At 50.2% G+C, this 12,590-nt stretch overlaps 2 protein-coding genes across 4 annotated transcripts in view; one reads left to right on the top strand and one right to left on the bottom strand.

Annotated features, from left to right (window-relative positions):
- LOC139060754 (transmembrane reductase CYB561D2-like) overlaps positions 1-12,590 on the top strand; it is an 87,438-nt gene that overhangs the window by 27,528 nt on the left and 47,320 nt on the right. The gene's annotated exons all lie outside the window — the stretch shown is intronic.
- LOC135896457 (cytosolic 10-formyltetrahydrofolate dehydrogenase) overlaps positions 1,303-12,590 on the bottom strand; it is a 41,344-nt gene continuing 30,056 nt past the window's right edge. Inside the window, exons 7-11 of the mRNA XM_065424842.2 lie at positions 8,035-8,304; positions 7,426-7,755; positions 6,302-6,675; positions 4,060-4,300; positions 1,303-2,324 (exon numbers count right to left, since the gene is read on the bottom strand). Of these exons, the coding sequence (XP_065280914.2) occupies positions 1,551-2,324; positions 4,060-4,300; positions 6,302-6,675; positions 7,426-7,755; positions 8,035-8,304 (1,989 nt within the window). The 3' untranslated portion in view covers positions 1,303-1,550. The remainder of the gene's footprint in view (positions 2,325-4,059; positions 4,301-6,301; positions 6,676-7,425; positions 7,756-8,034; positions 8,305-12,590) is intronic.

Genomic DNA, 12,590 nt, shown 5'->3' with positions numbered 1-12,590 from the left:
ACAAATGTCGGCACTCTCGTGCAAGTCCACTCCGGCGCCGGTAGCGGTGGCACTTGATCACAATCTCGCGTCTGCTTTGCGTCTTTTGCAGTATACCAGTGATTCCCTGGGGATTAATCTTTGTGAAACCCTAGTTTTGGAATGTCGGTTATTGTTACCTTCCGGTTACATCTGTACTTGCACGCTACTGGGATGGGCCTGCTTAATTCTTGTGCGTCGATCCCAATTCTTCGGTAACGATTAAGTACATCACTACTGTTTATTCAAGATTATTCCTGATGTCTGTATTCTTTCTTTGCCCATATTCACTCTGGATGCTTTTATCATTATCGCCCTTGTAACAGCTGGTGCGATCCAGCCAAGCGGGGCAGGCTTCAGTGCACCTTTTTCTCTCATCATCCCTCGGAAATTCAAGCTTCACGCAGACACAACTGCCCCTGCGCACAAACTTAGCCGTTGATCTAGGTGCCGTTTGAACACCTACTCCACCAACCCGAGCCAGGAGGAAGCACACGTAACAGTTGTTACTTTTGAAAAGCATCTATAACAGACCAGCTTTGGCTTTTTTTTTTCAAAGCCACAACGATAACCCGAACACCTTATGTGGCCTTCACTTACCTTTATAGTGGTGAAGGCCTTCACCTGTTCCCCTTCATCTCGGCTTTTTAGTCCACACTTCCACTCACCTAAACCGGGGTAGCGAACCAGAGGTTTTCTTGCTGAAATTTCTGTCATTTGATATAAGGTGCCTATTTTTTTTAAATGTTATAAGCAGGTGACATATGTGCATCATCTGCTTGAGCGCCGACACGTAGGGTGGCAAGTGCGACGTCGGTGGCAAGTCAGTGCGACAATGGAGGATAGCTGCTTATCTAGCCGATCGTAGTGTCTCAAGTTTTTGCTGCAACATCGGTTATCAGCTGGAGCACAGGTGAACGTGTACGTCAGTTCGCGAGAATTTTGAACCGTTCTCGACAACAAATACAAAAAATGAAATGGCTAGGTTGTGTGGGAAATCGAGGCATCGCGTGTGCGTCTTCGGGCCGATCGCTCTAACCTGTCGTCAAGCTCTGCCTTAGCTTTAGCGATCAACCGTCACGGGCTGGTGTGTGTGTGTGTGTGTGTATGTGCGCGCGTGTGTGTGGTTAGTTAGTTGCCACACAAGACATTTCTTCACCTGACATTGTAGTATTATTTCCAGCGAATCTAAGCGCGCAACCCCCGCGCTTTTGATTGCACCAGACAGCCGGATAAGCGCAACAAGAACAAGGTTAGTAAGGTTTAAAAAGAGATGCAGAGACATCTGTGTATACGGCTTTTTTTCTTTCTCCTCCATGTAAGATTGGGCTCTTGCATTTCTTCTACCTGTCTGTGTGTCGACGATGGCATTCTTTTGCTCCCGAACATCGTTGGTTGTAAGTGTGTTCTGGCAAATGTATTTTTCTACCTTCCTATCGTGATGCGCCAGTGCTTGCTGCTGACGTACTACGTGTGCACGACCCGGTGGTGGGCCCACGTCACGCCCCGTCGAGATTGCTCGCCAACAAGCTCTAGTACTCGACGGTGACGCACTTGAGCTGCAGGTAGTCCTTGAGCGCCTCGTGACCCAAGTCCTTGCCGTAGCCGGACTGCTTGAAGCCGCCGAAAGGCGCCGCCACGTCCGTCTTGTTGTAGCAGTTGATGAAGCACGTACCGGCCTGCAGCGCGTCCGCCACGCGCAAGGCCTTGCTGAGGTCGCGCGTGAAGACTCCCGACGCGAGCCCGTACTCCGTGGCGTTCGCGCGCCTCAGCACACCCTCGACGTCTCCGTCCGGGAAGCGCGAGACGAGCATGATCGGGCCGAACGACTCCTCCTTGGCGGCCGCCATGTGGTCCTGCACGTCCACGATGACGGTCGGCTCGAGGAAGAGACCCGGCCTCGGAAGCCTCCTGCCTCCGTGGACCAGCGTGGCGCCGTCGGCCACGGCTCGCTGGACGTAGTCCAGGAGCTTGTCCAGGTGCTGCTTGTGGTTCTGCGGACCGTGCCAGGTGCTGCGCTCGAGCGGGTCTCCCGTGACGATCTTGCGGGTCTCGGCGACGACGCGCTCGACGAAGCGGTCGTGCAGCGACTCCTCGACGAACAGGCGGCCCGCGGCGATGCAGTTCTCGCCCTTGTTGAAGAACACGCTGTTCAGGCCCTGGCGCACGGCGAGATCCAGGTCGCAGTCGGCGAATATGATGAGCGGCGACTTCCCGCCCAGTTCCAGTGAGACGCGCTTCAGGCACGGTGCGGCGCAGCTCGACATGATGGTGCGGCCCACCTCCGTGGAGCCCGTGAACGCCACCTTGAGAAGAGACGGGGAAGGAACACAACTGCAAAGATCGATGCTATGGGTGCGCTTACTCACTCGGAATTGTGCGAACGCAAATCGCACCAAAGTACGTGGATGTGACGAATCAATTCGGCTTGGCAAGCCACGTAATCGAATGGAATGCCTTAGCCTGCAAAGTTTGCAGAAATTTAAGAAACGGTATTCCCGAGTATAGAACCTCAAGACATGAACGACGAAGCCCGCTAGAAGTGGCGAGCAAGAATAGACGCAGTCACGTGCACTTGATTTTATCGCGCGCCAGTTGAACACGACTAGTTGAATGCGTGAGCCAGTATAACGTCCGCTTTTGTGCTCCCGGGCTCTGTTGCGCCTAATGAAAAGCGAATATAGTCATTGCTTAGTTTGCACTGTTCGCTTTAGAACCGAAATACTTCGCGCACCGTTCCTGCACGCTTTACGCGCTGCCCAAAGTTGCTCAAATGTGCTTTAATTTTCCCCCACACCTTTATCCAGCGAGAAAACTTCACAAAGTAAAAAAAAAAAAATGTACACGTGCATGGTGCTTGTTTCTCCCATTAAGCGATTGTGCCAACCTAGGCCACAGGTACCACCGGTGGTGGGTCATGCTCAACACTTTCATATTTAAAGCAGCGCCAAAAGAAACACGGACAAGGGAGGACACAGGACGAGCGCTGTCCTGTGTTGCGCTCGTCCTGTGTCCTCCCTTGTCCGTGTTTTTTTGGCGCTGTTTTAAATACGAATTATCCGTACCAACTAGCTCGCACCCAAACCCTTCTGAGTATGCTCAACACGTTACCCTTAAAAGCTCGAATCGGTGATGCGCACAGGTGATGCGCACAGATGTTTTTTGGCGACTTCTTGTGGTGATGTTATGTTTTTTCGACGACACGAAATCTGCATGCTTGAAATAGCTTTTACTGCTTAGCGTCAATGTTTTCGCTGTCACACTCTGGTCTTTTTCTTTTTCCAGTGTGCACGAAGTGGTCAGAATTATTGTAATGCAGATTTCAATGATATGCGGCTTGTCTCATCGCAGGTGTAGCTTGCTGCATTGTACAGTGTAAGTGCTTTCTTCTTTCTTTTACGGCCTTCAGTGCAACTATGTTAGCCATGGGTCCAACTACCCTCTGCACAAATACTTACTATGCAGAGTTGAGCCCTCCCGTCTTCACCAATGTTTGACTGTAATTGCGCGTATGCACCGTTAAGCATATGCATCGATCGATTGTGTCATTTGTTTCCGAGGGTTCGAAATATATAACGTGCGTCCCGTTGTTACGGCAACAGCGCAATGTCTGGATTTCTCCGCGTGCTATAGAGAAAGCGTGCTCGAATGGTTCCTGAAATAGCACTTGATCTATAGTCAGTGTAGAAAGCCGTAAGGGGACGCGCTCTCCGAACTAGCGGAGCGTTCGGCAAAGCTCGCCAACCTTTGTCCGAATAGGTTCTCTCGCGAGTTTGGCCGGACCTTTGTCCTCTGCGTGAAGTTCAAAACGTTATCGTCAAATTCTTGCCTGGTCTGCAGATGTGATACTCGAATGTGTTTTCGGTGTTCGTACCGCCATTTTCGTCCTCATCGTAGGCATTTTTTCTTTCTTTACATTTTTGCTCCCGCGCCCCAATGCCGAGTGTGTATAGCAGGTTTTTGATTCGGGACCCCGAGCTGTTCCGCCTCACTTGCGAACTCGCCCGATGAGCATAGCGGGTTCGCCGCACAAAGGCGCACCTTTCTCAGCAGGGGGTGGGCGCACATGGCCTGGCCCACGACGGTTCCGGAGCCCGTGAGCACGTTGAACACGCCCGGCGGGATGCCGGCGCGCACCGTGAGCTCGGCCAGCTTGAGCGCCGTGAGCGGGCACACCTGGGCGGGCTTGAGCACCAGCGTGTTGCCCGCGGCCAGGCAGGCGGCGCTCTTCCACGCCACCATCATGAGCGGGTAGTTCCACGGCGTGATGAGGCCGCACACGCTGCGCACGGTGAAACCGGTGCTGAGGCGGGGTTTCGTTTGTGACCGCCTGGGGGTCCTTTGTAAAGTGCACCCGATGCGCGGTATATATACGCGCGGTCGTTTTTGCATATCGCAGTGCGGCGGCCGTGGCTGAGATTCGATCCCGCGACCTCGTGCTTGGCAGCGCAGCGCCACAGCCGCTAAGCCACCGCGGCAGGTTTAAATGGACTTCGATAATCCCGCAATATCCGCGTGTTAATTTTTGAGATTAGTGCACTAGACAATTTGTAGGTGCATGCTATTTACTCCCCACACAACATCTAGTAGCTGGGCGAGTCGGGAGCAATTCACCTTAGAACTCGATAACTAATGGAAGCTATTTATATTCATCAATCAATCTTTTTTTTTTTCTTGCCTTTAAAGATTAAAGAAAAGTTTCGTATCTCAACGTTCGATGACACCCGGCGCGGTAGCTTGGCGGTCAACGCAGCTAGCTGGCGAGTTGGTTCAGCACTGCAGGCGTGTGAATACGAAACGAGGGCGAAAGGAAGATAATGCATATAGCTTAGAGGATGTGTGGCATTGCGCTGCTGTGCTCGAGGGCGCGGGTGCATTCGTCCGGGCAGAAGTGCCACACGATGCTCGTGCACTTGGCTGTAGGTGCCCGTTAAAGAACCAGAGGTGGTCAAAATTAATCCCAATCTCCCCAACACGGCACGCCTCCTAATCAGATCGTGGTTTTGGCACATAACACCCCAGAATGTAATTTAATTTTCGTTCAAAGGTTTTTATAACAAAGTGGGTGATTTAGAAGACCACAGTGGGTTTTCCGGAGCTGCTCGGCCGTAGTAGTAGGTGTCTGCGTTTAGCGACATCTTTACTTTCCTGTTCCCATTGAATTTCTCGCGCTTCACACTCCCAATGGTTAGCCTGTCTCGGGACAGGAAGACAAAGCGAACAGCGCGACGCAGAGAGAACCGCACGGACACTGCGCTTTGGTTTTGAGGGTCATGTATGCCTGCTTCTGGCTCTCAGTGTTCTTTGCGCCAAGGGAGGAGACAAAGGGGAGGAAAGACAGGGCGCGCCAAGGTGCACCTTCTGGTCTACCCGAGACCTTTGTTGTTTGTTGAAGGCCTCTGGTGAAGGCGTTAATAGCGGAACGAATGAGACCACGAAGTTGCTGTGTTCACATGACAGCGTGAGTAGTTGAGACATAAATAAATAAATAAATAAATAAATAAATAAATAAATAAATAAATAAATAAATAAATAAATAAATAAATAAATGAAATAAATAAATAAATGAGATAAAAGTGGGTCAACTGAGGGGCCCGAGTTTTATTAATCATACCGTGAGAATCCACCAAGCGAGGACCCCAAGGACAACATAGAGGAAATTGTTGTACTTAATAATTGAATTAAAGAAGTCATAAGGTAATGGCAATGAAAGGGGATGAAAAAGCAACTTGCCGCAGGTAGGGAACGTGCGTGCGTGTGTGCGTGCGTGTGTGTGCGTGCGTGTGTGTGTGTGCGTGCGTGTGTGTGTGTGCGTGCGTGTGCGTGTGTGCGCGCGTGTGTGTGTGGGCGTGTGTGTGTGTGTGTGCGTGCGCGTAACCCAAGAGACATTGGCACCAAGAACAGCATAGGGAAAGTTATCCGTAGATTTAATAAAATTAAATAACTGATAAAATTACGCGTGCGATGGTCTTAGCCATTGCGCTACCGCGGCGCCATTTTCCCATCCACTTTCGTTTCCATTTATTTATCATTTCTTTAATTTATTTAACCAGCATGGACAATTTCCCCTATGCTCTCCTTGGTTTCATTGTTTGTTGGCTTCGTATGATATGACTAATAAAAATCGGGCCTCTCGGTTTCGTTTGTTCTCGTTCACATAGGTGCATGCATACATTATTAACGGTGTTACGCAGTTACGCAGCATTCTCTCTCTCTCTCTCTTCAAGCGCATTTCTCTTCGCGCATTTCACCCGTGTGTGTAGGCCGAGCCTCCCTCCCTCACCCGATGGGCTCCCAGCGGGTGAAGGTGAGGTTCTTGCGCGGCCTGGCGTGGCTCACGGGCACCGTGCTGCCCTGCACCTTGTCGCACCAGCCGGCGAAGTAGCGGAACACGTCGACAGACATGCCCACGTGCGTCTTCAGCGCCAGCGTGTACACGGCGCCCGAGTCTAGCGACTCGATGATGGCCAGTTCCTCGCGGTGCTGCTCCATCAGGTCGGCGAGCCGCAGCAGCAGGCGTCCGCGGTCCCGGGCGCTCAGGCGGCCCCACTCGCCCCGCTCGAAGGCCGCCTTGGCCGCCTCCACCGCCCGGTCCACGTCCTCGGCCGAGGCGCTCTCCACGCGGCACAGCACGCTCTCGTCCGTCGGGTTCACCACCTGGGGTTCATCAGAGCTCGCGCGCTGTAGCTGGCACGCGGCGCGACAAATAACGCGCTCCTGCAGAAGCAGGCTTATCGAAAACATTTTTCGACGCCGCAGATATGACAGCTTTGGACTCCTTGCATATATATATATATATATATATATATATACACACACACGCTATGCGATAAAAGTGATCCAACGAGTTCTTTAACCTGCGCCTTAAAAAACCTGTCTGTGCCTTTCCAGAGAAAATCCTGCCGCCTATAGTCTGTTCCACATTTCGCTATGAAAACCATAACCACTTATTTACGGACAGCGCTAATAAATCGACGCCAACAAATGGAGCATTTTTGTACAAAAGTGCATATATATGACCCCGTTTTAGGCTGCATAGCTTCTTGTCGCAGTAAATGCACTTATACTATATGAATATGGAATACAATATACAAAAACAAAAGCTGCCAACTGAACCGCATTTGTTGAAACTTGGAAACATATTTAACCTTTTTTTTTTTCACAGTACATCTACAATACACACGATATGACAAGAAACAACGAGAAAGCGCATTTTGCAAGTGACAGCTATAGGCACACAAGCTTTCTCGTTAGTCTGGCCCTCTCAACCCTTCCGCTTACAGAGTAATCACTGTCACTATCATGTAGGGTCACAAACAGCACACGCTGATACAAGCGTCAGTTAAGAAGCCACAGTCTACGCACAGGAGCTTCAACGTTGCCATTCATTCATTCATTCGTTCGTACCTCTGAGCTGCGTCCCCACGAGCTGTTCACGAACTTCCCGTCGACGAACAGCTGGTGCGGCACGCGGATGGTCCTGCCGTCGGCGTGCAGCTCGACCGCGTCGTAGGAGACCTCGTCGCCGCCCGAGCCCCGTCCGCGCGCCTTGAGCACCGCGACGCGCACGAAGTCGACAAACCGCGACGCCAGGTAGACGTCCTCGGCGGCCAACTGGAGGCCGCAGGCGTCGCGCGCCTCTTCCACGAGCCGCGTCACGTCCATGGAGCCGGCGCCGCACTCGAACAGATCCGTCGCGTCGTCGACGTCACGGCGCAGGATGCTCTTCCAGATGCCCTGCGAGCACGCGAGCCAGCGAATGCGCGCGTCACCCGGGAGCGCTTCGAGTGGATGCGAGGTGCTTCAACGGGGGAGCCGGTCGCTGCATGCACAGCGGCTGAAAACGACGACACCGTAACAGGACGACAGAAAGAAGGGCCTGTCCTTGCTGTCGATGTGTATAGACGGCGAGAACCCATGCAGGCAGGCAGGCGGAGCCCCCCCGTCCTCTTCCAGTGCCCTTTGTGCGTCGCGACGACTCCGTTTCTACGAGGCTGCTCGTGCGTGCGCACTCACCCTCAGCTTGTCGACCAGCGTCCTCTCCTCGTCGGTGAGCTCCAGCGCCTCGCCGTCGGCCTGCTGCTGACCGAAGCGCGAGGCGAGGCTGACGCGTCCCGTCTCCTCGGAGGCCAGCTGCCGCACGTTGACCCAGCCCCCGTCGCAGCCGCACAGCAGCAGGCCTTCGTCGTGGACCAGTCCGGGCCGCGACATGCCTTCCACGGACACCTGCCGAGCACCTTCCACGGGACCGGAGGGCCACGGGCTCGAGCCGTACACGCGCGTCGCCTGCGTGCGCGCGCCGACGCGTCTCCAAGGGGAACGGAACTCGCAGGGCTCGCGGCGCTTGCGAGCGGGCTCACCGTTTTCCGCTCGAATATCCACGAAATTCTTTCGAAAAGGTGCCGTTTGAGAAGCGATCTTATTGCGCGATGCTCTTCGGCAAATAATTGGGCGTGTGCGAATAGTTCTTTTTGAGAGCGAATCGAATACAAATCAAGTAGTGTCAGAATCGAGTCGAGCCGGATCGAATATCGGATAGCTTTCGAATATTTTGGGGGGAATAATGAACAGGCGTTAACACAATTGATACAGAACGATGTTTACATTGTAGTACTCTTTAAGTTAAAAAGTTTGTCGTTACATAGTAAATTATGAAGCTCTGTTTAAAAAATGGCTGTGGCTTAGGTAAGGTTAAGCCCAGGATGCGAAGCATACTAGCCTTTATTTTAGTTGTTGAACCACTGTTTAGCCTGGTGAACTGCTGTTGCTTGGCTATATTTGGTTCGGCTAGACGAAGAAACAACTCATGCATTACTTCTTCGCCTTCAAGAGTGGAACGCGACAGCGTTCCCGTCGACCCGCCAAGGGGTGTAAGACAATGGGCTACAGGGCAGCGACTACGCGCCCCGCATTGGACGCGGTGAGCGTCGAGCAAAGCAGCGTTCGGCGCGGCAACGAAATGTGCGCCTGAGCAAGAGACGCACGCCTTAGAAACAGCGCGTTTCTAAGGCAACACCGCATTCACTAGAGGCGCTTTTGTACCGCTTTGAAGCGTTGTACTCGTGGCTCAGTGGTAGCGTCTCCGTCCCACACTCCGGAGACCCTGGTTCGATTCCCACCCAGCCCGTCTTGCAAGAGTTGAGCCAAAGCCACTTCTCCTCTGTCGTGACGTCACGGTGTCACGTGATTTCATGGTCACCGCCGCGCCTGAGGAGCTGGGTTGAGCCCTCGTAATATGCTTCGCATAAAAAAGGCTCAAATGGAGCATTGGGAGCAGACAGCTAGTTTCTTCGCAAGCACAGAACTCTTCAGAGAGTGCGAATGATCGCTGTATACGCGCAGCCTGTGACGTGGTGCTGTACCCAAGCGACGCAGCCAGCTCCACTACGCAAGTTCTCATGTTTTATGTCTATACTATGTCCGCGGGGGGCCGAAAACGTATCGTAATTTCACTCCAATTTTATGTTTAACTGGGCGCAGTTGAGGTTCTGAGATGCATTTACTAGTAGTGACTATTCGATTCGAAGACTGAATCGAATGGCGAATCGAATAGCACACTATTCAATTCGTTATTCAAATGTTCTGAATATTCGCACAGTCCTACAAATCATCATAAAATACATTACAAAGGGAAGCGCTAACAGCCTTCCTAAGATTTATTGAAGCCGACGACATTTTTGGTAGATATCATTTCTAAGCCCTCAAAATGTGCGTCTTTTTCTTGCCCATCTATTTATTGCAAAAAAAATGGCTGTGGCTTAGGTAAGGTTAAGCCCAGGATGCGAAGCATACTAGCCTTTATTTTAGTTGTTGAACCACTGTTTAGCCTGGTGAACTGCTGTTGCTTGGCTATATTTGGTTCGGCTAGACGAAGAAACAACTCATGCATTACTTCTTCGCCTTCAAGAGTGGAACGCGACAGCGTTCCCGTCGACCCGCCAAGGGGTGTAAGACAATGGGCTACAGGGCAGCGACTACGCGCCCCGCATTGGACGCGGTGAGCGTCGAGCAAAGCAGCGTTCGGCGCGGCAACGAAATGTGCGCCTGAGCAAGAGACGCACGCCTTAGAAACAGCGCGTTTCTAAGGCAACACCGCATTCACTAGAGGCGCTTTTGTACCGCTTTGAAGCGTTGTACTCGTGGCTCAGTGGTAGCGTCTCCGTCCCACACTCCGGAGACCCTGGTTCGATTCCCACCCAGCCCGTCTTGCAAGAGTTGAGCCAAAGCCACTTCTCCTCTGTCGTGACGTCACGGTGTCACGTGATTTCATGGTCACCGCCGCGCCTGAGGAGCTGGGTTGAGCCCTCGTAATATGCTTCGCATAAAAAAGTAATGATAGCCCGTGACGTCTGCTTAGATGCACTGTTTCCTGAGCAAGAAAAGAAAAGAAAAGGCAGGAAAAGGGAAGAGTGTAGCCGAGACTGCTTTTGTGGAGTTGTCATGTGTACTGCCTTTCAGTCATATATACTAGTCGTTGACTTCGGTGCTGTGTCGCACGTGTAAGCCTTTCCTTAGAGGCGATGAGTGGCGTCGCTCCCTTGAGCATGCTGCCTAATTAGCTTTGCGTGCATTACATTGCTTGCAAATGTGAGCCTCGATCGCCAAGCTAAATCTGCCCGTTGCTACAACTCACCACCATCACTTTCGACAGCCTCAGTTTGATTAGATTTAAACTGTGGGCCGGAGCTATGAATTAAACTACTGCACACCAACTACTTGAGGCATTTCGTATCAGGAAACGAGGCACTATAAGTGCGTCAATGACAGGTGTGTGCATCTCTATTCGAAAACGAGATGCAGTTTATTAGTCCTTTTGTTTGCCGTGATGAATTGTACGCATCATTTGTGTGTGTGTGTGTATACTTTTTCCTTTTTTTTCATTTACTTACCCTAAAGGCCCAGCTTGGGCATTACAGGGTGGGGGGGAGGGGGGGCAGAACAATTGATACACAAAGGTATGAGGCAACGTGCATGTAAGTCGAACATCCTTATATGAAGTCGTAGGTGCTATGCAACCTGTACATCGCTTCTCATTCGACATCATACGCCAATAATTATTACATTATACAAACAATAATCCTACATCATCTGACATCTGAATAAGTGCAGGAAGAAAAGTTAATGTTATTAATTTCCGAATTTTTCATTTAGTGCTTGTTTGAATATAATATGGTCAGTTATTTCGTCTTTATTATTTGGGAGATGATTCCATTCCGAAATGGCTAAGTGCAGGCATGAAAACTGCAATAGTTTAGTACGTGCAAATGGTTGTTCGACCTTAAATTCGTGGTCAATTCGTGGGAATTTCCTTTTTGCTGGTAAGATGTGTGCCTGAGAAAAGATACTTGGGTGATGAGAAAGCTTATGGAAGAAAGTTAGCCGAGATATCTTTCTTCTAGTCTGCAATGGGATGAATCCTAGGTCATGTTTTATTTGGTGATTCTTGAATGTTGTGAATAGTTACCTGTAATAAATCGCGCTGTCTTGTTCTGAAAAAGATTCTAGTTTGTTAATAGGATGCGTTTGGTGCGTGTTCCATATAAATGAGGCATACTCAAGCTTTGAATGAATTACGGGGGTATATGCAAGAAGCTTGGTATCAGTATTAGCCTGACGAAGCGTTGGACGAATGAAGCCGAAAGATTTGCATGCAGCGGAAACAATACAACCCGCATGATTATGCCAAGACAAAGTCGGAGAAAAATGAACACCTAGATATTTAAATGATTCTGCAGTTTCTAACGCCTCACTATTAAGAAAGTATGCGTGTTTCGTAATTTCACTGCAAGTAGTAAATCTCATAAGCTTAGTTTTCGAGATATTTACGCTCATTTGCCAGTCTTAGCACCATCTTTCAATTCTGTTCAACTCATTTTGTAGTTAATCACAGTCAGTCTTACATTTTAATGGCCGATACAGAACGCAGTCGTCGGTATATAACCAGATTTTCGAGTGTATACCCTGATGAATATCTTATATATATATTAAAAATAGAGTGGGTCCTAAAACGGAACCTTGAGGCACACCGGACTGAACAGGTTGGAATGACGAACGGACATTATTAATTACGACAGCTTGTCGTCTGTTACTTAAATATTCTTTAACCCAGTTTATTACTTTTTCGTCAACTTTAATCGGCTTCATTTTATATATGAGGCGGTTATGAGCCACACGGTCAAACGCTTTAGCAAAATCTACAAATATGGCGTCAGTTTGTGTAAGTTCGTTGAGGTTAAGGTGAATGTCTGTAGTTAGTTCGAGAAGCTGGGATTCACATGACCGGCCTCGTTGAAAACCATGCTGGTTTGCAAATAGAATGTGGTTGCTAGCCATGTACTGCATGATTTGAGAAGATAACACGTGTTCAAATAGTTTGCATACAACAGACGTAAGGGATATAGGCCTATAGTTTGTTAGCTTGTTCTTGTTGCCGGTTTTATATATTGCCATCACATGTGCCAATTTCCAGTCGTCTGGAATTTCGGCGGTGTCGAGAGACGGTTGAAACAGTAGTGTAAGTATAACAGCAGAATTGTGCTTGGTCATGGGCTTGGGTTAGTAGCTTAGTACAA

This window comes from Dermacentor albipictus, chromosome 6 (assembly GCF_038994185.2).
Source record: "Dermacentor albipictus isolate Rhodes 1998 colony chromosome 6, USDA_Dalb.pri_finalv2, whole genome shotgun sequence".
NCBI lineage: Eukaryota > Metazoa > Arthropoda > Arachnida > Ixodida > Ixodidae > Dermacentor > Dermacentor albipictus.
The sequence above is the reverse complement of the archived record's forward strand: the minus strand, read 5'-3'. Positions and strand labels throughout refer to the sequence as shown.